The sequence below is a fragment of the Emydura macquarii genome, unplaced genomic scaffold, assembly GCF_026122565.2.
Source record: "Emydura macquarii macquarii isolate MOO-44397 ecotype Brisbane River unplaced genomic scaffold, CSIRO-AGI_Emac_v2 contig_2140, whole genome shotgun sequence".
NCBI classification, from domain to species: Eukaryota; Metazoa; Chordata; order Testudines; family Chelidae; genus Emydura; species Emydura macquarii.
Genome location: NW_027132277.1, coordinates 350,182 through 377,419, shown reverse-complemented (window position 1 = coordinate 377,419; position 27,238 = coordinate 350,182). Strand labels below are relative to the sequence as shown.

At 49.4% G+C, this 27,238-nt stretch overlaps 1 protein-coding gene and 1 pseudogene across 1 annotated transcript; one reads left to right on the top strand and one right to left on the bottom strand.

Annotated features, from left to right (window-relative positions):
• Positions 1-104: 104 nt before the first annotated feature.
• Positions 105-27,238, top strand: LOC137160119 (zinc finger protein RFP-like). Its single transcript, XM_067558565.1, is given in 8 exon segments — positions 105-521; positions 2,004-2,099; positions 4,274-4,504; positions 4,806-4,828; positions 5,575-5,690; positions 26,484-26,543; positions 26,728-26,922; positions 26,925-27,238. Coding segments are annotated over 8 exon segments (1,452 nt in total).
• Positions 18,190-22,900, bottom strand: LOC137160103 (zinc finger protein 586-like; annotated as a pseudogene).

Below are 27,238 nucleotides of genomic sequence, written 5' to 3'. Positions count from 1 at the left end.
ATGACTGTGCAAAGTTTCAGCCCAGGCCATTTCTGAGAAGAAAGGGAAACTAAAAACTCCATTTCCGCTCTCTCTCCTCTCCTCTCTATACTGCACAAGCAGCCATGGCTACTGCGAAAGCAGCAAAAACTCTACAGGATGAAGCGACGTGTCCCATCTGTCTGGAGTATTTTAATGATCCGGTGTCTCTAGACTGTAATCACGATTTCTGCAGAGCCTGCATCACCAGGTGCTGGAAAGAATTCGGTGCAGACATCTCCTGCCCTCAATGCCGAGAGACCTTTCCCCAGAGGAACCTCAAGCCGAACAGGAAGCTCAAGAGTATGGTGGAAGCAGCCAGAGAACTCAGCTTGCAGTCAGGGAGGGAACCAGAAACAGAAAGACTGTGTGAGAAACACAGGGAGCCTCTAAAACTGTTCTGCAAAGAGGATGAAATCCCCATCTGCCTGGTGTGTGACAGAGCCAAGGAGCACAGAGATCACACAGTCGTTCCTGCAGAGGAAGCGGTTGAAGAATTCCAGGTATGACCGAGCATTATTTTTATAGCCAGAGCCTTGGGAAACTCACCTTCCCCAGCATTCGGATTTTCTTTAGCCCCTGGCAGCCACGTGCTGAGCCTCCTCTCAGGATTTCAGGCCTATGTAGGTTTCTCAGCAACTCCTCCAAAGGCTCATGCAGGTGAAGTGTGGCCCTCCATAAATGTCCTAACGCTTACATGCTGGAGTGAAGAACCCTCTTCTCTTCCCCATACATGGTGTCCTGTGCAGTGAAGGACCCATTTCTCTACCCCTCCCTACTTCCACCACCTCTCAACAATATAAACACCATGTCTGAACTCCTCCTCTTCTTGGGATAATCCCTTTCCTGAGTAGCCTACAGTCTACATGGAGAAGATAGACCGAAGGTGGGAGGGGAAAATGAGGCACAGAGAGGGAACCTGACTTACCCAGTGTCACTCAGCAGGTTACTGGCAGGGCTGGGAATAAAACCCAGGGCTAATAAGCCTCCGATCAGTGTCCTGACCACTAGACCATGCTGCCTCCACACAAGCACTGAAAAAGAATTAAGCAAGGCCGTTTGGAGGGAATGGTGCTTTGATAAACTGCCCAGGCCCAGCAGGAGATGGTGCTTCCCACAGGGATTCTGAACTCCTGTGTTGCTCCATGAGGGGTTAAACTCAGATGCCGGCCTGCACTAGAGGAGATCACTGGGCTAAACACTGTGTGGACCCTCAGCACCTTGAGTACATGCAGAGAAGGGCTCCAGACAGCGCAGGTCCATGCCCAATACCACTGGGATTAGACTGGGTTGCAGGAAAACTAACCCTGGGCGGTGCTGAGCTGTGTCATTCTGAAGAACCAGCCAAAGTGGTTCCATTCTCCTCAGGCTGCTCTCCATAGCGTGGCATTTTGAAATCTCTAGGACCCCCTGCTTCCGGGAGCTTTGGTGGGAGCTGGGGAATAGCTACCCAGGCAGCATTGCCACTGGAAAGGTCCAGGACAGTACAAGGGCAAACGCCAAACATTCCTGCCAAAAATCAACATGTCTAACAGGGTTTGTCCTATTGCTCAGCACAGCTCTGTCCAACCAGTGCAATTCCCAGCGGTTCAGGGCTGAAATTCAGTGCGAGTTTGGCTCTTGGAGAATCCCAGCCCATATTCTGAGCTTGGTGGCACCTGGGATTTGTCTCTCTTTGTTGGTTAAACCTTCCCAAAAATAGGATATTTCACACGGCGAAAGGAAAATCCCAGGATCTGACCTCAGTGTCATGTTGGTGTAAATCAATAGAGAAACCAGGTCAAACAATTTCAAGAAGCCTGAAAATAAAACACTCCCAGTGTCCATTAATATGACTCCACTTCCTTGGTACATCTGATATCATGACGCCACTGGATTTTCCAGTCATTGGTGGCGTGTTTGTTTATTTGTGTTGGAAAAGATCATCCCCACTCCCACCGTAAAAATAAAACTAACACCACTCAAATCATTTTCTGTTTCTTAAGGAAAAGATTCAGGCTCATTTGAAGAAACTGAGGGAAGAGAGAAAAAAACTCGTGGAATTTCAAGTGAGCAGTGAGAAGAGAAGCCAGGAAAATCTGGTAGGTGATCATCATTATTAACCTGCATTTGTAACGAGCTGCATAGAGGGTCGTTCTCAGTCTGAGCAATGAGGAGAGGCAGAGGCAACCTAGAGGCTCAATTCTGTTTTATTTCAATCAGTTGGGGGTGCAGCAGAAATCAAATAAATGGGGAATAATCACAAGTAAATCAAAATTGGTTGTTTTAGCAGGAATTACTAGTTAGTTTTACACCATGAAGGTTTTCAATTATTTTCATTTGAGGATACCTTTGCAAATTTCGAATGCAGGTGCAGACCCCTTTGGAAATCTAGTGTCTGTATATATAGTTGAATATGCTCAGTTAGTTTTCAGTCTAAGACTATCTCTACACTTGCTACGATATTTGGTGGCAGTAAACGGGAGATACGCAGGCTACATAGAGTAGCTTGTGTATCTCACGTCGCCTTCCTAACTTCTACTTACCGCAGTGTCTTCATTTCACTGCACTGACAGGAAATGCCCTCCCGTCGAAGCAGCGTTACTCTTTTTGGTGGAGGTGGATTAATAGCGTTGATTTCTGGGTCAATTGATTGGGTCTCCACTTCGACTCCGTCAATCCAGATAAATTGATCAGTTTGCCGCCATCAGTGTAGTCATAGCCTTAGTCTTTTGCGGACCCCTTAGACATAGTCCACGGACCCCCAGGGGCCCACGGATCACACGCTGAAAACCACTGCCCTACACTACTGTAACCTATTATTCCTATCTACTGTATATTAACTATTAACTACTATTTTATAGGGAACAATTTCTATTTATGAAATAACAGAATTTTGATTTTAATCCAATGCACTAGTACCAAACCCTACCCTTACATGTTCACTCTTCAGTTTCTCAGTTTTCAGCCTCTGTAAGCCCAGAGTTTTGAGACTGTTTTGTTATATCTTGAGGAATCCTCTTGTGCAATCTTTGTTTAATGTTTTGAGTTTCATCTTAAATAAAGACATGTATGCCTGGATGTGATGTACTGGTTTCTTGACTGAAGAATTATCTGTCTACTCCTTTCTGACTTACAGTCTCTTTGCGCTCTGACAATTTCTCCATTTCTGTCATTCATTTGGAAGCTATCCAGATGTTTTCTTTTACACTCCTTACTATTTTCTTATTTTCACTACAGCTCACACCCTCCTTATTTCTTAAGTCTCTTTTTCTTTAATTGCAGTTTATAATTTATTACAGCTTATTTCCTTGACATTTCACTCTTGTGAATGAGTGCTTTGTGGCCTGGGGAATGTGGACTTTTGTCCATTGCTTCATGATCCTGGGATGCTGTGTGTGTGTGTGTACGTGTGTGTATGTGTGTGTGGGTGTGGATGTACGTGTGCACATCCATCCAAATACAGAGGGCCTGAAAAATCCTCTCCCGAGTTTCATTCTTATTTTTTCTTCCCAGCTGTCTGTGTCAATGTGGCTCTGTGTAGAGCTGGGTAAAGAACAGATCTTTTTTCACTGGTTGCTATTAAAAAACATATTAGATTGAACCAAAAATTATTTTTAAATAACATTTTCAGCAAATCACAAATTTGACATTCTCTTGCTCAAGTGCAATATCTAATTTTGACAAAATAAAAATGTTTTCTTTCAGTTTTGACCTTTTCTTTTAAAAATATACATAATTATATTAAAAAACAAGACATTTTCTAACAATAAATCATTTAAAATTTAAAATCCTGGAAAAAAATTTAAATAAGAAAATGTTTTGAATTTTCATCTCTTTGTTTTCATAACAGAACAACTGGGTGACATTGGCAGGAAATCATGAAATGTTTCAGTGTTGACAAATCTGCACTTTCCCTGGAAAAAATGTTAGCGCAGAAAATGTCACCCAGCTTTAGTGTTTAGTCCTGCCTCCTATTGCTTTTGATCTGCATCTCCAAGGCCATCGAGAATACATTATTCAAAACACGTCAGACATGGAAACATCCCTTTCTGAGATTTTGAGGCCAAGGGTGAGAGATTCTAAGGCCTTCACGGGGCCAAGAGAGAGGGTGTGAGAAAATCCTCTCTCTAGTAACCACAGAGTATTTTTCAGTGGCAGATGATGAATTTGCAAGGACATTCTCCTCCTCCACACTCCATGAAAGGACCCCAGACTCCATCCATGTCCCTGACCAGCCCTTTCTCTATTTTTTTTTTTATATTTTCTTTTACAGAGAAAGACACAAACCGAGAGGCAAAAAATTCTGTTTGAATTTCAGCAACTGCGGCAGTTCCTGGAGGAACAAGAGCAACTCCTGCTGGCCCAGCTTCTGAAGCTGGACGAGGAGATTTTGAAGATACAAACTGAAAATATCAACAAACTCTCTGCAGAGATGTCCTGTCTCACTGAGCTGATCAGTGACATAGAGGGGAAGTATCAGAAGCCAGCAAGTGAATTCCTGCAGGTGAGACTGAGTTAGAAACACTTCATATCCAGCACAGGGACATGAGAGCTCCTAAAACATGGGCATGGGAGTCCTGTGCATGGTCATGGTAGCAGAGATCTCAGTATAACTCTGTGTGTGCATTTCTGACATGTGATTTATTATTGTTCTTGGCAGACTCACACACACATTGATATTAGAGATGGAAAAGCCCCATATACTCAGACATGGCCTCTTTTCCCCATACTTGCTAAATCTCTTCTTTGGAATTGAAGTGTATGTCAGGTGGCACTAATATTCTCTCTCTCTCTCTCTCCTCTAGGATATCAGAAGCACCTTGAGCAGGTACGTGGCTCTCTCTCACTCCCCCTCACATTTCACAATGCTGAGAAAGAGCTTGGAGATGATGTTAGCATTGCATCTCTCCAGGGCTCTGCACCAAAATGAGTTGGAAAAGTCATATTATGGATAAAATACTCCCTGATAAACATCAACTTCATCCTGAGGTTCTCACCCTTTTACAGAAGACTCTGGAATTAGCCGTTCAGTGGAAAAGACTGATCTAAAGTATTTTCTAGAGTCGCATCCCAGGGGGACAGGCTGCCTCGCCATTGTGAAGATGAAATATGGGCTTTTCCCTGCTGGGGCGCTGGTTACCATTCAGCTAAAGGCAGCCGTGATCGAGAATCTTTTCCCCCTGAGGACTGTTTGGAGACCTGGGTGGAATAAGCTGCGGACAGAGAAGTTGGTGTATAGGTTTAGTTCCTAGTGGACAGATTTCTACAACAACTAACATGGGAACCTTCTATCCATCAGTAGAGCCCTGCAAACCCATGGATATCTGCTAGATGTCCCTGTGCAGGGCTCTATCCATCAGAGCATAGAGGCCAAGGAGGAAATTGGACACTGAGAGTCTCAATTCCCCTTTTATCCCAGAGCTGATCTCTACAGGCCAGGGTTGAAGAATATGAATGGGTCCTTTGGGGGAGAAGGTTGCACAGCCCTTGCCTGCGTTGCACCTTCTCGGAGGCTGGGAGAAGTAAAAAGAGTCACTAAGTGCAATATAACCATGTGAAATTGTTTGTGTCCAGGTGTGAGAAGGGGAAGTTCCAGCAGCCAGAGGAGATTTCTCCTGAACTGGAAAAGGGACTCGGTGATTTTTCCCAGAAAACGGTTGCTCTAATAGAGGCTCTGAGGAAGTTCAAAGGTACTGAGAAGGGATCTAGGATGGAAAACTGGGATAAGCCTCTGAGGGCTGGTCTACAGTACAGAGTTTTGATGGGGGGAGCAGGCTAGGGGGGTGGGACTGAGAAACCAGGGTAGCTGGACTCCACTCCCCTGGGGCGAGAAGTCCTGGGTGGCTTTCCCCAGCTCCAGGGAGGGAGGGGAGGAGTTCCTTCGACTTCCCCCGGTGCTAGCTGGGGAGTAGGAACTGGGAGGATAGGGGGCAGCCCGCCAGGAGCTCCTGAGGCAGCCAGTCCCCCAGCATGGAGCTTCCAGACCGGTGTCTCAGTTCCTGCACTGCCCCTCTTAGATCCTGTGGAAATGCTCCTGGTGAGGCGTGAGACTGTGGCAGGAGAATGGCTCTGCCCAGTTGGTTCATAACTAGATTATACTTCTATTTAATTGTCAGGTGAGAACACCACACAGGGTCCAAGTCTCACAAGTTGATTAAGTCAAACCTTTTTTGGTACAAAAAGCATGCCTAGCAGTTACACTGACTGTTAAAGTAAGAAATGACAGACATACAGACAGACGTACTGGCCAGTTACCTTCTCCTGGGGCATCGGTGGGTCCCGGTGGATTTCACCTGTGAAGCTCCAACAACCCCTGACAATGTCTGACATATGACACACATCCAAATGATACATGTGTTAGTTCTTCCCACTCATCTGTGTGTGTTATGAATATTAAGTGTCTGACATCACTCACACACTGCACATGCCTGAACCTGGTAATGGGCAGGGCTTCTGCTCTGCAAGCTATTTTCATGTTATTGTTCTCTTTTCTGATTGGTCTATTACCACTGATTATGCATAGGTCACTCTGACCCTTCCTCCGCAGAGGGGTTTTTGGACTTTGCTAACTGCTCCTAGGCCGTCCATTTGGGTGTCTGTGTCTGTGCACATTGTGTGATCAGAACATCTCTCTGTCCCACACACAGACTTTTGAACACATCACTTCATAACAAGGTCACTGAAGGCAACATTTCCCTTACACCAAGCAAACTGCTAACCAGTCCAAAGCCAAGTCAGTCAGTATAAACGCCCAGTCTTGTTCTGTCCAAACTTATGCATAAGAATTGACCCATGTAGCAATTCTCAATACTTAATATAACAAGTAGTGGCATGCAGACAAATGGAGCTCATGTGGCAGGGGCCCAGGCATCAGGATGTTTCACATTAATTCATGACTTACCAAAGGTCATCACATTAAGGCCCAAATTTAGCAAACTGGCCGAATTTGGAACAACCAAGTTTCTCTTTCCTAACTAGAGAACGGCAGAGCATGACTGCAGGGACCTGTCCTGGGGCCAGTTTTATTCAACATCTTTACTGATGATCTGGAGGATGGGGTGTATTGCAACCTCACCAAACTCGCAGATGACACTAAGTGTGGGTGGGGAGGGGGGACTGGAGGAGAGGGGTAGGATACAGAGTGACCTAGACAAATCGGAGGATTGGGCCAAAAGAAATCTGATGAGGTTCCACAAGGACAAGGGCAGAGTCCTGCACTTAGGAAGGAAGAATCCCATGCACTGCCACAGACTGGGGACCAACTGGCTTAGCAGCAGTTCTGCAGAAAAGGACCTGGGGTAACAGTGGAGAAGAAACTGAGTATGAGTCAGCAGTGGGGTCCTTGTTGCTAAGAAGCCTCATGGCATATCGGGCTGCATTAGTAGGCGCATTGCCAGCAGATCGAGGGCAGTGATTATTCCCCTCTATTCAGCATTGTTGAAGCCACATTTCAAATACTGTGCTTAGTTTTGGGGCCCACTACAGGAAGAATGTGGAAAAATTTTTGAGAGTTCAGCGGAGGGCAACGAAAATGATCAGGGGGCTGGAGCACATGACTTATGAGGACAGGCTGAAGGAACTGGGCTTGTTTAGTCTGCAGAAGAGAAGAATGATGGGGGATTTGATAGCACCCTTCAAATCCCTGAAGCGGGGTTCCAGGGCGGATGGAGCTAGGCTGTTGTCAGTGGTGACAGATGACAGAACAAGGAGCAATGGTCTCAAGTTGTAGTGGTGGGAGGGTCTAGCTTGGATATTAGGAAAAACTTTTTCACTAGGCGGGTGGTGAAGCACTGGAATGGGTTACCTAGGGAAGTGGTGGAATCTGCATCCTTAACAGTTTTTAAGGCCTGGGTTGATGAAGCCCTGGCTGGAATAATTTAGGTGGGATTGGCCCTGCTTTCAGCAGTGGGTTGGACTAGATACCTCCTGAATATTATGATTCTAGTGCTCCAGAGCTGTTTAGCCTCCACAGCTGCAAACAGAGTCAGTGGGAACTGCAGGTTCCCAAACCCCTCCGAGAACCAGGCCCCAGGGGCCTATAGGCCGACACTCAAAATCTAGACCCACCATTAAAGGCCATTTGATAAAGCCGGTCTCAGCCTATCACTGTGCTCTGCTCCCGTATGGCAGCTAGTCTGGGCCAAAGGGGCTGTGGGGAAGGAGAAAGCCCCTCCCACAGCGTGAGGAATCCCTCCAGCAGAGGAGACTCTCCCACAGCAGCTGCAGGCACTAGGAGTGTTCCTGAGAGGTCTGGGAATGGAGGGGGTTGGGAAGGGCAGGGTGGAAGAGGGAGGGGGTGGACGAGGGATAGAGGGACGTGGGCAGTGTAAAGCTGGGCCTCTGACACTCTGCACGCTGGCCAAGAAACACGGGACCATTGTAGAAGGGACACAACTCTGCCTGGCTTCAGAACTTCCTCAGCCTGCGCCAAGGTCTGCACCGGCCCCTGCAGCCACTGAACAGCAGAGTCACAAACTGCCTCCCTCTCTCCTTCTGCCAGTACAGGGTGAATCTGGCCCATTGAGACAAACTTCCCCCTGCCTCTAATTCCACATGGAAAAAATGATTTTATTATTATTCACATTTCTGGCTCTGGAGGACGAGGGCCCCGTCGTGCTGCTCTCTGTAAAGATGCTAAATAAACAGACCCAACAGCTTACAAGTCAAGCTCTGATTTTCCAAACTCGTAACATTCTGTTAATGGCAAAGGGACCAAAGTGGGTAAAGTTACTTTTATGCCAAAGTCTTTGCATGATCTGGGTCTAGGACTCTAGGTTATGACAAAATGGAGTAAGTGATGAGACAAACCAAATGGAGTCTGTAAGCAGGGAGGAAAAAGTACATCACTTATAGATTCTATGGTTTGGGATGGTTGTGAGGCTTCATGGATGCTGATTCCATTGGTGGGAGATGCCTGAATGATAAAGGAAACACATTCCGAGGGGTTGCCGTGTTAATCTGTATACAGCAAAAACAATGACTCCTGTAGCACTTTAAAAACTAACAAATTTAATTTCTGCAGGCATAAGCTTTCGTGGGCTGCAACCTACTTCATGGGATGCAAGAAATAGAAATCAGATAGGGGGTATATATATACGTTGAAGGCTAAGGAACAACAATGCGAAGGGGAGGTGTTAGCAAAGTCCATTCAATTAGAGTAGATGAGGCCTATTCACAACCATTGATTAGAAGGTGAGAATGTGTGAACAGTGACAATCACTTCTTGCAATGAGAGAACCATGCCAAGTCCCTGTTCAGACGCAGTTTGATTGAGTCAAATTTGCAGATGAGTTCCAGCTCTGTAGTTTCTCACTGAAGTCTGTTTTTGAAGGTTTGTTGTAGAAGTATGGCAACTTTCAAGTCACTGCACAGTGTCCTGGGAGATTGAAGTGCTCTCCAACTGGTTTATGGATGTTACCATTTTTTATGTCTGGTTTGTGTCCATTTATTCTTGTGCGCAGTGACAGTCCGGTTTGGCCAATGTACATGGCAGAGGGGCATTGCTGGCCCACGATGGCATATATCACATTAGTAGATGTGCAGGTGAATGAGCTCCTAATGGTGTGGCTGATGTGGTTAGGACCTGTGATGGTGTCAGTAGAGTCGATGTTGGGCAGAGCTGGCAATGGGGTTTGTTGCAGGGATAGGTTCCTGGGTTAGTGTTTTTGTTGTGTGGTTAAATACCTGAGTGTGTCTCTGGGCCTTTCTGTCTGTTTTTCTGTCATAATTAAAACACAGTTAACTCATATATATATATATACACAGGTGGGAATGCTGTTATAAATATGAAACCCTGAAATTTCATCTCTTTTATCCTTTCCCCCTCCAGACACTCTGCCATCTGCACTGGAGACAAAAAGAGGGGAATCCCCAGGATCACTCAGACAAGGAGCAATTGCAGGTGAAGATTAGTTTTAAATTATCAGAAATTTCCCATGAAAACATTTTTGTGACATTGTTGATAAAATTAAAAACCAACCAACACCAGCCAGGACACATAGAGCCCACAAACTAAACACATGAAATGCTACGGGGATCCCAGTTGAAGTCACACAAACAATCCTAACACCAACCTCAGTGCCCACGCTGATGAACAAACTCTTGCACTGAGCAGCCCCAGAACAGAGCTCTCGGCCCTGAGGGCTGACACATCCCTCTCCTTTACCCCGGTGCAGGGGGTCTCCCCATCGCTCTTCTCCAAAATCCTCCCTTTCCTCTGGGCAGGGCTGGGCTCTCCCATTGGAGCGTCTCACTTCTTTCTGGATTGAGGAGATGCTCTTCCTCTGATGCTGGCCCTCCTCTCCCGTCTCTCTAGGCTGGGGCTGGCACTACCCCACCCAATGCCACCCCTGCTCTCTGCTCTTCATTGGCTCTGTCCCAATGCTGCATCTTCCTCTGTGTTCTCTGGCCAGTGAAAGATGCAGTTAGGGGAAGGAGCTTCCCTCTGGGCAGTGGCGTAGGGAGGGTCTCCGGTGCCTGAGGGCCAAGCCTACATTTGCTCACCCCCACCTCATGCCCCCCCTTATGTATGGCAGAAGGGGTCCCAGTGTGACCCCCAGCTGCCTGGGGAGTGGGCATCTGTACCTGCGGGGGGAGGTGCTGCAAATACAGGCCCTTCAGGATACATGGTGTGGGGGGTGCAGGAGCGAAAGCGGAAGCAGCCATCACTCAGCCTTCTGCCCCCTCTACCCGTCAGAAAGGGCCAAACTGGCACTTCCCCCCTGCACTTGCCCACTGCTTCACCCCGGTGCCAGCTCACACGGGGGCAGCCTCACCCCCGCCAGCCTGGAGGGGAGCGAGAGGCGCCGCGTCGGCCCTTCAGGATGGGTGGAGGTTGCTGGAGGCTGATGGGTGGCTGCTCCCGTATCTGCTCTTGCGCCCCTCCCCCGCACGTTGTGAAGGGCCTGCCCACCAGGCTGAGGGGTGACACCATCCCCCATCTGAGACAGCGCAGGGCTGGAGTGGCAGGCAAGTGCGTTCTGGGCCAACCCTTAATGGAAGGCGGGAGGTGCAGGAGACTCTGTGCCCCATAGAGCCTCCTGCACGCCCCCATCCCCCATTAAGGGATGCCCGGCACCCCCCAGCAGACCAGCATTGTGGGGGCCTGCCTCCCCCCAGTAAGCCACTGCCTCTGGGGTTTAAAGCTGGTACCTGCCTTTTCTGCTCCCTCCTCATTAAAAGCCTATGAGCCCTTCCTTGCTGTGTCTCTGCCGCTGGGAATGGAGCAGCCCCAACAGGGGGAGCAGGAGCTGAAACCTCAGCAAACAAATGAGAAACAGACTGAGGAACTTTAATGACAGCTCAGCTCAGCCTCAGGTGCCCAGGGCAGAGGCAGCTCCCGGGATCTAGCAGTGTCCCAGCCAGAGCAGGGCAGCCAGGGAGTGTGAGAAATGGTCCCAGCCTCCCCCAGGGCTGAGCTCTGCCCCTAACGCTCTGATTCTCTCTCCCCAGCGGATGTGACTCTGGATCCAGACACGGCTCATCCCGATCTCGTCCTGTCTGAGGATGGGAAAAGTGTGAGAAGGGCAGGCACAAGGCAGGATCTGCCCGACAACCCTGAGAGATTTGACACTGTGCCGTGTGTGCTGGGCTGTGAGGGATTCACCTCGGGGAGACATTGCTGGGAGGTGGAGGTGGGGGGTGGGCAACGCTGGGTTGTGGGGGTGGCCAGAGAGTCTGTGAGGAGGAAGGGAAGGATCAGCCCTAGCCCTGAGGGGGGGATCTGGGCTGTGGAGCGGTCGGGGGATCAGTTCTGGGCTCTCACCTCCCCTGCGACCCCCCTGCCCCTGCGCCGGGTCCCCAGCAGGATCCGGGTGTGGCTGGACTGTGACCGGGGGCTGGTGACATTTTTCGATGCTGGTGACCAGGCCTCGATCTTCACTTTCCCGCTGGCCTCTGTCCCTGGGGGGAGAATCCACCCCTGGCTCTGGGTGTGGGCAGGATCCCCGCTCAGACTGTGTCCCTGAGACACTGGGGACCCTCTCTTGCCTCACACACCCTAGTCTCTATGACCCTGGAGGACCCCCATCTACCCAGGTCCTTCATCTCTATGATCCCTGGAAGCTCCTTCCCCCTCCCTGCAGCACCAGGGATGGGAGGGGGAGGAGGGTGAAGAACCCCTGGAGCTGCAGGGGGAGCAGAGGGGCCCTGAGGGGCAGATGTGGGGCTGGGCACGGGGCAAAATTAACAGCCGGGCTGGGACAGGCAGACGTGGGGGTGGCCGGGACCCAGCATTAATTAATGAGGTTTGGGGGGTGGGGAGAAGCTGGAAGCTCCGCAGCGGCAGGGAGGGTTTGTACAATCTGTGGGGTTAGATCTCACTGGGGCTCCCAGCCAGAGCTCCTGCCGCAGGGCCACAGTCACCTTCCTCTGTCGCTGCAGGGCTGGCACCACAGGAATTGTCACATACACGCAGGGGATGGGCAGGGAGAGTTCACAAATCACAGGATCACCCAGATACAGTCTGTGTTGTTTTCAAACCTCATGTTTTGCAGGTTCAATTTCCTGACTTTCGGTTCTGACTCATGATTTTTAACTTCTGGGGTTGGCAATGCTGCTAAGTCTCCGAGGCCAGGGTGGGTTGAACCAGAGCAAATAGAGGAAACAAATGGGAAAGATAAAGTAAAACAAAATAACCAGAGAATACTGGAGAAAGGATGTAAAATAGCTGTGAAAACAATGAGAGGAAAACACTCTGAAGAGGGGAACCAGCCCGAGGCAGCGAGAGGGGAAGGGATAAACTCAGGCAGAGAATGGAGAACGTGAGGGTCAATGATCTGTGACAGGGACCGGAGGAGAGTGGAAGAGACACAGAGAAATTAACAGGATGGGAAATGGGGGCTAGGAAAAAATGGTGAGTAAAAATGAACAGTATGAAAGAAAAGGGAGAAGAAAAGAGACAGAGATTTATAAAACATCCTGAAGATGAGACTGTCACTCATAAATTGCCTTTGACGTTGTTGCCATTTTAGTGTCATTAAATTTTCCTCCCAAAATCTGCGGGTCCGTTTTCATTGTTGTGGTTATTGAAGCTGCTTCTCAGCTTCTTTTCCCCATGCTGGGTATTTGTGTATTTAGGGTAAATAAAGCATCAAAGACCATTCTGGTTTGTTCTTTTTTAATTTTCCAGCTGCAATTGGGGGGAGGCAGAGCTGTGGGATTTGCTTCTCTTCTTGGTTGTGTCACCCCAGCACCAGCAGGGACTATACCTGCATGTGCCTATGATGAGAGATTGTGTTTTACTGTGATATGTTGCTATCCAGCCTGTGCTCTTTCTCTTGTACTGTCTATTATCATGTAAATCAGGAATTCCTCAGCTGTGCTCTGTGGAGAAGTGGCTGAATAAGTGCTGCTGAGTCTACTCTTTGTTCCCAGAGTCACTGAATGTATTCAAAGGTGGCTAAAGGCATATGAAATATGTTGTTCACATTTCTTCTGCCCATCAGCAACTGCCGTCGGTTCCAGGGAGGTGTTCATGGGGTAGGACCGGCTCCGAGAGACAGTCTCTGGGGGTTTGTACACACTGGGATGCAGGTGTCTCTCTCTCATTGTACAATCTGTGTGTAGACAAGGCAAGTGATGGTTTCTCACGTTTCCACTGATTTCAAAGTGGAACCAGATCCGGTCATTAAGAGCTATGGCCTTTATTTATTGATTAAATCTCCAGAGACCCGCCAATCACTGCCTCCTTCCAATGAGCTATAAACATCTCAAGGACTCAGCTGCACCTGGCAGTGGCCCATCTCTGGTTTCCCATCGCCCATGGTAACGCTCTTAAAACAAGGTGGGTGACCAGTATGACACTCCCAGGTTTCTGAGCACCTCCCCACTTCTAGTGTGAAATGGGCTCATCTCTGCCTGCTGCCACCCAGCTCCCCAAAATGCACAGCCTCTGGCAACCCACGCCCAGTCGTCCAGGTTCCACAAACAAAGATTTTCAAAGAACCCCAAAACCAACAAACAAAACCAAAACAATCGCAAAGCACACTGAGCGACCAAGTTCCCCTCCACCCTTCTGCTGTGGGATTTGAATCCTGTCTTTGCAGATCCCCACTGAGCACCTCACCACCTCAGCTCTGGGTGCTGCGCTGTGTGTGGACCAGCTGCAGTGTTGGCCCAATCCTGTTTTCATGAAATACATGAAAGAACAGAGCCACAAACGCCGCCCCTTCTTCCTACCAAGAGGCACCTCAGCCTGACACATTGTAACTGTAATCAAAAGTTAAAACCTCAACTGACTCTTATTGTTCTACCCTTTGAAATGTTCACTTCAGCCTTTTTCAAATATCCATTTACTACAGAATAATTCAAGTCTGTTTTTACTTTCTATAATTCTATTTAAGATTGTTTGTAAAACCACTCCACTGACCATTTTAATCTGTTAATTTTACCCACTTTCGATATATATTTTAATAACCCTATTTTAAGTATAAGAAGCCATACTGTGAAATGTAATATACCGACCTAATTGTGAAAGACACTGGCAAAAATGAAATAATGTTTGCTTTAAAAAAAAAGTGAATTCTTCAGCTAGGAGTTGGCACTGAGTGATTGGAGTGTGAATGGCTGAGCAATTGAGGGGGGTGTAAACAGGGAAAGTTATTGAACAATTGGTCTGAGTAAGGGATGTTGAAACATGATGAAGAAAACACCAGCCTCACCTCAAAGGTTTGAGGAAGGAAGAAAGGAGCGAAGATAATAACATTTACCACTCAGCTGGCAGAAGAGGAGCCCACCCTGATAACTTTGGAGTCAGCCCACTTCAAAGAACAAAATCTGATCAGGTTTGCAACAACGTGGGGGATTAAGGATCACACCAAATGCAGCTGCAGCATGACAGTGCAAAACCCATAGACTGACATGGGGTCTTTTCCTTTTAAAATGGGACAGAAAGATAAAGGCTGGAGGTTTGGGTCTACATCACCGCACCAGCCAGGAGTACCGATGTGCATCAGCAGAACCTTGCTCCCCACCCTCGTGCTACAGTCACCTGGCCAGTGACTATCACCAGCACCAAGAAGCTGGTAACTATAAGACCTGTGAGACCCCTATGTCTGTCTGTCTGTGTATGCCTGTCAGTGTAAATGAAAGCACCAATTGAAACATGTGTCAACAAAGTATATTTTATTAACAAGAATCCCTGTAATTGTTGTATTGATACAGTGTTGATACTGTTTTTCTAGCATTTACATTATTGATCCTATTTCAGGAAGTAAAGCTATTGATGTGGTTACAGTGTTGATCCCTTTTCATTGATACTATTTACCAAATTTCTGTATTCACAATAAAAGTGGCTTGTTGCCTTATCCCCTGAAAAAGATCCTGGGACATTTGTTGTTTGAATAACAATACCTTTTAGCGCTCACCTGGGCTGTGTGAGATTCCCTGTTCAACCCCCATTTCCTCCACTGCTCGAGGGAGAATCGAACCTGGATCTCCTACTGCCCAGCCCACTGGAGCCCAGCCCCGCAGTCCCCAGTCCAGGGTCACTGGCCGGACCAGGTGTCTCCTGCCGCTGGGAGGCACCATCCAGAGACATCCACTGCTCAGGCAGCATTTTCAACCCTAAAACGTTGGGGGCTGGGCGGGGCAGGTTAAATATTGCACAGGATCAAGTCTCCTTGAGCCGCTCAATCCGTCTAGGCCTCTGGGTGCCCGGGGGAGAACCCAGCCCTGGGAGCGCAGATGGAGCATCCCGCAAGGGCGGGAGCCCTTTTCCCCTCGACAGCCTTGTCTGCACCGCTGCAGCCCGCTCCCCCCTGGGCTGTCAGGATGAGCCCGCCACACCCGGGGGTGTCCCGCACCGAGGCTGGGTCTGGCAGCGCCTTAAACCGGCTGCAGCCCTGCCCCGGATTTTACCTTCTCCAGCCCCAGCCTCCAGCTCTGCGCCCAGCCGGCACCTTCCTCGGGCCCTGCACGGATCTTGTCCTCCCCCCTCCCCTTTATCCCTAGGACCAGCAAACAGCTCCCTGGCCCGTGCAGGAGAGTCCGAGCGCGCGTCCTGCACCGGGCACCAGCCGATCCCACCCCACACCCCTCGGTGCCCCCAGGAGCCGCGGGCCCAGCCAGAGCTGCTCCCCCCGCCCCGCAAACAAAGGCAGCCGGCGGCAGCTTCCCCGGGCGGGGGCAGGGCCAGCGCCGCCGGGCTGGGAGCGGGAGGCGGGAAGGTCTCTCTTACCTTCCCTGCGAGCGGGGCCGGGAGCGGGGCGGGAAGGGCCTGGCCAGGCTGGGGTCTCTGCCCCGGGAGAGGCTCCTGGGTGGGGCGCAGCGGGGATGTCACCGCCCGGCTGCAGCCCGGCTCCGGGGCTCGGATCTCGCGGGGAGCCGGACCCAGCGGCAGCCTCTGCTGCAGCGGCGGCGGGTCGGTCACTTCCCGGGACTCACGCAGCGCGAGCCCAGCCATTGTTCGCAGCCAGCTGCCCCCGGGTCCTAGCGCCCGGCCGATTCCCTGCCCCTCGTGGGTGCTCCACCGCCCCGGGTCACGGGCGGCTCCTCTCGGCATTAAGGGGCATCGTGGACAAAAGCCAACGCACCCGTGGGAGGACGGGTCCCGATCCTGGAGACGAGGATTTCTAGGCAGACTGGGGGTTGCTCCAGAGAGTCCCCAGGGGGACCCAGGGTGATGGGGTGCAGGAGATACTGTGTGTGAGCCACTCTGGGCAGAGATTGGACCAGGAGCAGTGTGTGGCAACTGGTCTCTTGTCTGCTACCAGCCCTGGGCCTGGACTACCAGGTTTGCTTCCCTAGCTCCGCCCATGGAGCCGTCAGGGCTTTGCCACCGGTTCCTGGAGTGATCTGTAGGGCTGGATTAACCCATCCCTGGGCTTTAGGCAAAATCCCTCATGTCTGCCCCTTGTCACACCAGGGATCCTCTCTGCCCCTCTCTGGCTGGCTCCCCTATGTGGGCCCTGACTGCAGCTCCATGTGGGACCCCTGCATGTCAGCAGCAACGCGGCAGCGGGTCTGATTCAGGGACCGGGGCTCTGCCCACTCTGGTGCGGGCCTGTGACCCGGCAGCACAGCTCACTCCATTGTGGCCCCGACACCCGCCGGGTGTCAACAGCACTCACTCAAGTTTGCTCAGGTCCTGAAATGGGGGCCAGGCCTGGGACAACCCTGAGTGGGCAGTGGGGCAGCTTGCATTGCTCTTTGTTGCCACTGCCATGGGGCAGGCTTCTGTGTCCCCCACCTGCCACACACACAAACAGGCCCATAGGCACCTGCCCATATTGCCCAACCCTTAATCCAGCCCTCACTGCACTGGATCCCTCCAGGGTTGGGGTCTGCCAGGCAGGAGAGTGCAGGGAGTTGATTCACTGATCAGTTCAGGGTCGATTGCTGCTGTATCCCCACGCCAGCGATGGGCAGCTGGATCCTGGGAGCCAAACAGCCCTGCTGCGTGTGGGAATCGGAGTGGATTTTTCACTATGGCCAACCCTTGTCGGGGCCCTGAGAGAACTTCCCCCATGTGTGGAGGAGTCTCTGGTGTCCAACGTGGCATTAGCGGCATTTTCCTCGCTCAAGGCATCTAAAGGTTCATCTACACAGCAACTGCACACCTGCGGCTGGCCCATGCCAGCCGACTCAGGCTTATGGGGCTGTTTCGTTGCTGTATAGACTTCTAGGTTCATACTGGAGCCTGGGCTCTAGGACCCTGCCAGCCAAAGCCAGGCGTCTACCCAGCAGTGAAACAGCAACCCAGCCCATGCCCCATGAGCCTGAGTTGGCTGGCATGGGACAGCCGGGGCTTTTTCTCTGGTGGGCAGACGTGCCCTAAGAGGTCTCTACCCTGTGTGGGATTTGCTGATGCTTTGTACTTTGGGAGCCCCAGCTGACGCTTCCCCCACACTCAATGTCTCTCTCTTGCGTGGACTAGGGATGTAAGAAATCGTTGAATGCATTAACTGTTTCAACTTCTAAAAATAGAACGTTTAACCGGTTAAACGTTAACTTACCCAGCTGGGACTGGGGAGGCTGCAGCCTCCCGGCTGGGACCAAGGAGGGGAGAAGTCCCAGCATGGCTTCATCCCAGCTCCCAGCTGGGAGGGCCCTAGGAGGGGAGAAGTCCCTGGGCAGCTGCCTCAGGCTCCCAGCTGGGACTGGAGAGCAGAGAAGTCCCCCGCAGCTGCTCTCGGCTGGGACCTGGGGGGCAGCTCACAGGGGTTTAATTAAACGTTTAATTAAATCATGAAACGAGAAGACTGCTGCTCATCATTTAAATGTTTAGCAGCTTCCATCCCTAGTGTGGACTCTTCAATGTATGATAATGTGTGAGCTGAGCGGTGACTGAATCTTTTCCTGCAGTCAAGGTATTTCTAAGAGCCGTCTCCTGGGTGGAGTCTCTGATGTTTAGTAAGGTTTGAGCTGTTAGTGAAGCTTTTCCCACAGTCCAAGCATTTATGGAGTTTTGCTCTTGTGTGGATTTTACAGTGTCTAGTTAGGGTTTGTCTTTGAATGAAGCTTTTCTCACCGTTCAAGCACGTGTGGGGTTTTTCTCCTCTGTGGATTCTCTCGTGTACAATAAGGTTTGGTCTGAGAGTGAAGCTTTTCCCCCAGTCCAAGCATTTATAGGGTTTCTCTCCTGTGTGGATCATTTCATGGTAAATCAGTTTTGATCTCTGAGTGAAACTTATCCCACAGTACAAGCATTTATAGGGTTTCTCTCCAGTGTGGATTCTCTGATGTTTATGAAGCTATGAGGCACAACGGAAACTTCCCACAATCCAAGCATTTACAGGATTTCTCTCCTGTGTGGACTTTCTGGTGTGTAGTAAGGGTTGAATTCTAAGTGAAATTTTCCCACAGTCGAGGCATTTGTAGATTCTCTCTCCCATGTGTATGGTTCGATGTTTAGAAAGGTATGAGCTGTCACAGAAGCTTTTCCCAGAATCCAAGCATTTATGGGGTTTCTCCTTTTTGTGGATCATCTCATGTGAAATCAGGTTTGATCGCTGAATGAAACCTTTCCCACATTTGAGACACTTATAGGGTCTCTCTTCTGTCTGTGTTCTCTCATGTATAATAAAGGATGATTTCCGGATGAAGCTTTTCCCACAATGCAAGCACTTATAGGGTTTTTCACCTGTGTGGATTCTCTGATGTGTGGGTAAGGTTAGAATTGTGAATGAAGCTTTTCCCACACCTGAGACACTTATAGGGTTTCTCTTCCTTGTGATTTTTGTCTGCGGGGCTGTGGTTTCCTTGGAATTCTCGCATCCTACCCCATATTCAATGGATTCATCCTCTTTCTTCATTGGGTAGTTTCCCAGCTCCCCCTCTGACCTCTGACGACTTCTCCAAGCTTTTCCCTGTTCCACGGACTGGGAAAAAATCCCTTCAGCTCTTCTCAAAAAGTTCCCCTGAAGTTCCACTTGTTCGGGATCTCGATGCTGTGAATTCTTCTCCTTATTCTCACTCACTCTCTCGTCACCTACTGGGGGAGAGAGAGAATCCGGATAGGAGCTGTTGTGTGTGCTGGGGAGAAAGGACAGAACAGGGAACAGCAAAGAGCAGAAATACCACACAATAGATGTTGGGAAGATTGAGAAATTGGATTCAATCTCCACATTCCATCCAAACACCTCCCAGGGAAGTAAAGTCAGGGAAGAAACTCTTACAGACTACAGGATGGGTGGGAAGCTGTGGATTGTATCTGTTCTGATGATAGGCCAGATATCATTTCAATCGACTGCTGTGCCAGATGACTGGAGGATAGCTAATGCAGGACCAATTTTTAAAAAAGATTCCAGAGGTGATCCTGGCAATTACAGGCTGGTAAGCCTAACTTCAGTAGCAAGCCAATTGGGTGAAACTATAGTAAAGGACAAAATTATTAGGCATATAGACAAACATAATTTGTTGGGAAAGAGTCAACACAGCTCTTTCAAAGCAAAATCATGTCTCACCAATCTATTAGGATTCTTTGAGTGGGGGTCAACAAGCATGTGGACAAAAGTGATCCTGTTAACACAATGTACTTGGACTTTCACCAATTCTTTCACAAGGTCTTTGGCCAAAGGTTCTTAAGTGAACTAAGCGGTCATGGGATAAGAGGGAAGGTCACGGGGAGGAATGATAAAGGACAATAAAATCATGAGCGGGATGGAGAAAGTGAACAGGGAAGCGTTATTAACCCCTTCACATAAGGAGGAGTCAGCAGGTTTAATAGGATGCAGGTTTAAACCCAACAAAAGGAGGTACTTCTTCACACAATGCACAGTGCACCAGTGGATTCGTTGCCATGTGAAGGCCAAATGTAAAATTGGGTTAAAAAAAGAATTCGATAAGTCCATGAAGAGACAGGTCCATAAATGACTATTAGGCAAGACAGTCAGGGACACAACCCCGTGCTCTGTGTGTCCCTAAATCTCCAACAGCCAGAAGCTGTGATTGGACAACAGGGGATGATCACTGCAAATTTCCCTGTTTTGTTCATTGCATCCAACACATTTGACACCAGTAAGAGAAAGAGTTCTGGGCTAGATGGACCAGTGATCTGACCTACTACGGTCATTCTTATGCTCTTATGACACCGGCTAACTACAGCCTGACCTGGTGAGATGAGGCAGAACTGGGGAAGCTCACTCACACCACATTTTTGGAAGGCTCGGCTTTTTCCCTCACTTGCTTGATGGTTTTCTGTGTCAGTTTCCCTGATTCCTCACCTCTGTAAGTGCCTCCGAAGATCTCCCTTTCCCCGCAGGCCTGGAGATCCGGGACCCATGATTCTTCCCCTTGTTCCAGCCGGGCGATCAGCGGCACTCACGGCATCAAGGAGAAACGAGCAGGCAATAAAGGGCAGCCGTCAACCCAATCCACCTCTGGGACTCCTGTTTTCTCTCTAACACAAGGGACAATGGTCGAGTGTTTGTCACAAAGGACACATCCTGAGTTTAAGCTCACCCCGCATTGTGCTTGGGGGACATGGACCCTGAAGATATGGGAACATGGGCACCGAGTCCCCTTGGAGGAGCAGACGTGTGGTGGAGGGAAGGATCTGTCATGCCTTTAGTGGGTGTGTACTGTGTGTACGAGAGGTTTTCAGTCTCTGTGCACACACAGCTCTGGTGTTAAACCCCAGCTGATTTCTCAGAGCTAGAACCCTGCCCATGGATGGAGCTAGTCCCCGAAACGGAGGGGAACAGGGATTCTGCGTGCAACCAAGAAACACCAGAGACAGGACAATACACGGCTTCTGCCCCCTTGAAAGCTGGAGGGCTGGGGATGAGTTCGTATGTCCATGTCCAGGTTTTGACATCCCAGTATGGTGTGCATGTCTCTCTCACACTGCAGCTGTGGATTAGGACACCCGTTTCCCTCCTGTCTAACTGCTCAGGGAAGAATCTGACTGGAGTCAGACATGGAGACCCCATGACTTCCAGTAACTCAAGGCACAGGAATCCCTTACCCAGCGAGGTCACCGTCTCGTAATTCTCCTGCATGACGTCCCTGTGGAGGGCTCTCTGAGCAGGGTCCAGCAGAGCCCCCTGCCCCTGGGTGAAATACACAGCCACCTCCTCGAAGGTCACCAGCATCTGAAACAACAAATGTTCCCTCAGTCAGCACCTGCTGCCCCAGTGACAATCCCCCTAGTCATGGGTGAGAAAGGCCAAAAAGAAAGAAGCTCTGGGAGGGCCGGAGTAGCAGAATCCCACCCAAACCCTGCTCAGAGCAGCCGGGAGGTTTCAGGGATGGGGACAAAGTGAGAGCTCCTAGTTCCTCCCAGCAGATGGAGGAGGGCAGGGTCGTCTCATTTACCACATGCCTACTAGCCACAAGCTGATACAGGAAATTACGCTCCAAGCAGGGCACAGGGCAGGAAACCCGACAGCTTCTATTCATATTACACAGCAGCCTCTGGCTAGTGGCTTCAGGCTCCAGCACCGGGAGTGTGGAAATGTTCCCACGCCTGTCCAGGGGGGTGTTTCCTGTCTCAAAAACGGGGGAACCTTCACCCACTGTCAATGGGGCTGTCCAGAAAATCAGGTCCCAGGTTGAATGTGTCTCACCGGCTTTTTCACACCCTGTCCCCTCCCTGCCTCACCCTGTGTGTTTCCTGCCTCTCGCCCTTCACAACAAACCCACCAGCAGCTCCCTGAAAATCCCTACCTGAGCTGGCTCCATCACAGCCATTTCCCTGTCCCGTCCTCCGGAAAATGGGACAAACTGGAGCAAAACGTGGATGTGATTCTTCAGCCTGTGAGAGTGAAAGGGGTAACTGGGGAAATTTCTGAAGGGGCTTTAATCCATTTCACTCCCTCATTCCCCCCCAGCCTCTTCCCCTGCAGACAGACACTCCAGATTCTGCCACACTGGGAATACACTCAGGCTGTGTCCACACTACACGCGCTACAGCGTACAGCTCCAGGGCTGCAGAACCACGGCTACAGCTCTGTAGTGTGGATGCTTCCCACAGCAAGGGAAGGGGTTTGTCCATCAATGCAGGAAACCCACCCCTCCAACAGGCAGCAGCTAGTTCAGTGGAAGAATTCGCCCGTCTATTAATCCGCATCCACTGTGGCTGGCAGGTTGATCTAACTATGGCACTCAGGGCTCAGTTCATTTCCCAGCCCTGAGTGATGAAGTTAGATGGATTTGATTTTTAGCTGTACCCCAGGCCTTACAACACAGACCCTGCCCCCCCCAGCAGGCTAAATCCACCAACACTTCTAAACCTCCCAGTAACAGCTGTCACACTGCAGGACCACTGATCCTGGGTTTCCACTCAGTGGCCCAGCAACAACACCCACTGAGCAGCTCCCAGCTATCACCTCTCTTGGGTGGAGACCCACGTCTGTCTCCCTTCTGACCAGGGTATTTCCGGGCTGTTGTCTGCTTTCACTGTGTTATTCCCAGCAATAGAGAGTCTGCGTAAGGAGGCTTTACTGCTCTGCTCAGACATGCTACAGGGTAATTGCCCCAGTTATAATTTTCCCCACACCTCTGTCTTGAAAAGAAGTCAGAGCTTTTCCTCATTTGTGCATTCGTACATCACACGCGCATTGCGCCTTGAAACATTTTAACGACATCCCTTGTCTTTTCCACAGTAATAAAGAAAACACGTTTGGTTGCGGGTAGGGAAAAGAAACACACGAGGTCTTTGTTCTCTGCGAACGTGTATCTCAAAAGCTTTAGCTTTCAGGCCGGCACGCAGGCCCCAAAGCGGGCACAATTTACCATCTCAGGCAAACACCCAGGCCGAAATTCTTATACAAACCTCACTGACAGACTTAGATCCTGACAACACGGACAGCGAGTGTGATTGTGCTGTGGTAGGAGACTGGAGCAGGGAGCAGTCTGTCAGTGCTGGTCTCTCATCTCCACACCAGGCGCACTGGCTACCAGCCCTGCCCCTGGACTATACAAGCTCTGCTCCCCTAGCCCAGCTCATGTAGCTGTCAGTGCTGGGCCACCAGGTTACTTGGGTTATTTGTAGGACTGAATTAACCCATCACTGGACCCTAAGTAAAACCCGCTTTGCCTTTCCCCACCCTATATTCCAGAGGTAGCATTCCCATCACAGTTTGCTACCTGTCATCTTTCCCCATCTGCTGGTCCAAGGACAGCAAGTTGTGATAGATAAGGATCTGCTTGTCACAGTGTGGCAGTACCTCTACCTTTCCCCATCTCCTGGTCCAGGGGTAGCACATTGTGATGGCAGGGGTTGAGCTACCACAGTTGTCCTACGAATACCTTTTGTGTCCTTTTGCGATTTGGAAAAGCATTCTACAGTGTTGAACTTCAGGTTTCTAACCAATCAGACTCTGTATATGAATTTAAAGAAACAGTGTTAACAATTTGGTTGGAGAAAGAAATGCTGCTTCAACACAACGAAGCATAATATGCAGCTGATAATGTGAGTTGGCTACTTTACTGCAAATTTCCTTCTATTCCCTGGCAGCTGAAGGTTGCTAACAGATTTCTTTCAGCAGGACAATGTAGTTGCTTCTTTTTTTGCTGGGGAAAGAACTGCTTGATTCTTTTATTTTATTTTATCTTATCATTCCTCAATCTTTGCCTTTTTGCAGAGCCATAGAAATCAAATACCCTCATGACAAAGTTAAAGACCAGAAGATAGAAATACATTTTATTCTCCAAAAATTCTTATTTGAATCTACAGTGTCCATATAATTAAACAGAATAAAATAGGAGCATTCAGCTGTGGTTAGGACACTCTCCTAGGAGCAATGTCTAGACTGCAATTTAATGAAATTCAATAAAAATCCCATTTTTATTTTTTTGTACTGAACCAAAATGGGAAGAAAAATCCTCCCTCAACACTAAATAAAAATTTGTGGGGGAATTGTCGCGTTATATTCTGATTTTGACTTTTTCATTTTATATTATAATTGATCATATAATATAAAATAAATTTTGAAACAAAGCTATTTGAAACTAAAAAGCCAAAGGGGAACATTTTAACCTAGTTGAAATGTTTCATTTTATAAAAATCCTCCAAGTGAACACATTCCCATGGAAAGTTTTGATTTCAACAAAATGGCATTTTCGGACAGAAAAATTGTTCCATTAGAAATTTTTTTGACCGGCTCTAATTTTTACAAGTGACTAAACAGGACAAGTTGAAGGTATCTGCAACATTTTGGAGGACTTAGTGTCAATTGGCAGTAATCACACTTCATTCAAAGGTTCTTCACAATTCACAAAAAACAAACAACATCAGACCCACCAGAAAGGACACACCCAATGACTGTGCAAAGTTTCAGCCAAGGCCATTTCTGAGAAGAAAGGGAAACTAAAAACTCCATTTCCTATCTCTCATCTCCTTTCTTTCCTGCACAAGCAGCCATGGCTGCTGCGAATCCAGCAAAAACTCTCCAGGATGAAGCGATCTGTCCCATCTGTCTGGAGTATTTTAATGATCCGGTGTCTCTAAACTGTAATCATGATTTCTGCAGAGCCTGCATCACCCGGTGCTGGAAGGAATTCGGTGCAGACATCTCCTGCCCTCAATGCCGAAAGACCTTTCCCCAGAGGAACCTCAAGCCAAACAGGAAGCTCAAGAGTATTGTGGAAGCAGCCAGAGTACTCAGCTTGCAGTCAGGGAGGGAACCAGAAACAGAATGGTGTCCTGTGCAGTGAAGGACCCATTTCTCTGCCCCCTCCCTACTTCCACCACCTCTCAACAATATAAACACCATGTCTGAACTCCTCCTCTTCTTGGGATAATCCCTTTCCTGAGAAGCCTACAGTCTACATGGAGAAGATAGACCGAAGGTGGTAGGGGAAACTGAGGCACAGAGAGGGAACCTGACTTACCCAGTGTCACTCAGCAGGTCACTGGCAGGGCTGGGAATAAAACCCAGGCTAATAAGCCACCGATCAGTGCCCTGACCACTAGACCATGCTGCCTTTGCACAAGCTCTGAAAAATAATTAAGCAAGGCCGTTTGGAGGGAATGGTGCTTTGATAAACTGCCCAGGCCCAGCAGAAGATGGTGCTTCCCACAGGGATTCTGAACTCCTGTGTTGCTCCATGAGGGGTTAAACTCAGATGCCGGCCTGGATTAGACGGGGTTGCAGCAAAACTAACCCTGGGCGGTGCTGAGCTGTGTCAGTCTGAAGAACCAGCCAAAGTGGTTCCATTATCCTCAGGCTGCTCTCCATAGCGTGGCATTTTGAAATCTCTAGGACCCCCTGCTTCCAGGAGCTTTGATGGGAGCTGGGTGGACGAGGTATAGAGGGACGTGGGCAGTGTAAAGCTGGGCCTCTGACACTCTGCACGCTGGCCAAGACGCAATGGGACCATTGTAGAAGGGACACAACTCTGGCTGGCTTCAGAACTTCCTCAGTCTGTGCCAAGGTCTGCACCGGCCCCTGCAGCCACTGAACAGCAGAGTCACAAACTGCCTCTCTCTCTCCTTCTGCCAGTACAGGGTGAATGTGGCCCATTGAGCCAAACTTCCCCCTGCCTCCATTTCCACACTAATAAAAATGATTTTATTATTATTCACATTTCTCCCTCTGGAGGGGCCCCGTCGTGCTGCTCTCTGTAAAGATGCTAAATAAACAGACCCAACAGCTTACAAGTCAAGCTCTGATTTTCCAAACTCGTAACATTCTGTTAATGGCAAAGGGACCAAAGTGGGTAAAGTTACTTTTCTGCCAAAGTCTTTGCATGATCTGGGTCTAGGACTCTAGGTTATGACAAAGTGGAGTAAATAATGAGACAAACCAAATGGAGTTTGAAAGGAGGGAGGAAAAAGTAAATCTCTTACAGATTGTCTCTCCTGGGATGGTTGTGCGGCTTCATGGATGTTGATTCCATTGGTGGGAGATGCCTGAATGATAAAGGAAACAGAAGGTTTCAGATTAGTTTCTATTAAACACCTGAGTGTGTCTCTCCACCTCTCTGTCTGTTTCTCTGTTACAATTATAACACAGTTAACTCGTATATATACACAGGGGGAATGCTGTTATAAATATGAACCCCTGAAATTCCATCTCTTTTATCCTTTCCCCCTCCAGACACTCTGCCGTCTGCAGCGGAGACAAAGAGAGGGGAATCCCTTTCATTACTCAGACAAGGCAAGATTGCAGGTGAAGAATAGTTTTAAATTATCAGAAAGTTCCCATGAAAACATTTTCATGACATTGATCCAGGATCCAGGAGTGTCCCAACCTGAACAGGGCAACTGGGGAGTGTGAGAAATGGTCCCAGCCTCCCCCAGGACTGAGCTCTGCCCCTAACGCTCTGATTCTCTTTCCCCAGCGAATGTGACTCTGGATCCAGACACGGCTCATCCCCAGCTCGTCCTGTGTGCGGATGGGAAAAGTGTGAGAGGGGCAGACACACGGCAGGATCTGCCCGACAACCCTGAGAGATTTGACACTGAACTCTGTGTGCTGGGCTGTGAGGGATTCACCTCGGGGACACATTGCTGGGAGGTGGAGGTCGGGGAGGGGAATACTGGGCTGTGGGGGTGGCCAGAGAGTCTGTGAGGAGGAAGGGAGGGATCAGCCATAGCCCTGAGGAGGGCATCTGGGCTGTGGGGCAGCTGAGTCAGTTCTGGGCTCTCACCTCCTCTGTGACTCACTTGCCCCTGCACCGGGTCCCCAGCAGGATCCGGGTGTGTCTGGACTGTGACCGGGGACAGGTGACATTTTTCGATGCTGGTGACCAGGCCCCGATCTTCACTTTCCCGCTGGCTTCTGTCCCTGGGGAGAGAATCCACCCCTGGTTCTGGGTGGGGACAGAATCCCTGATCAGCCTGTGTCCCTGA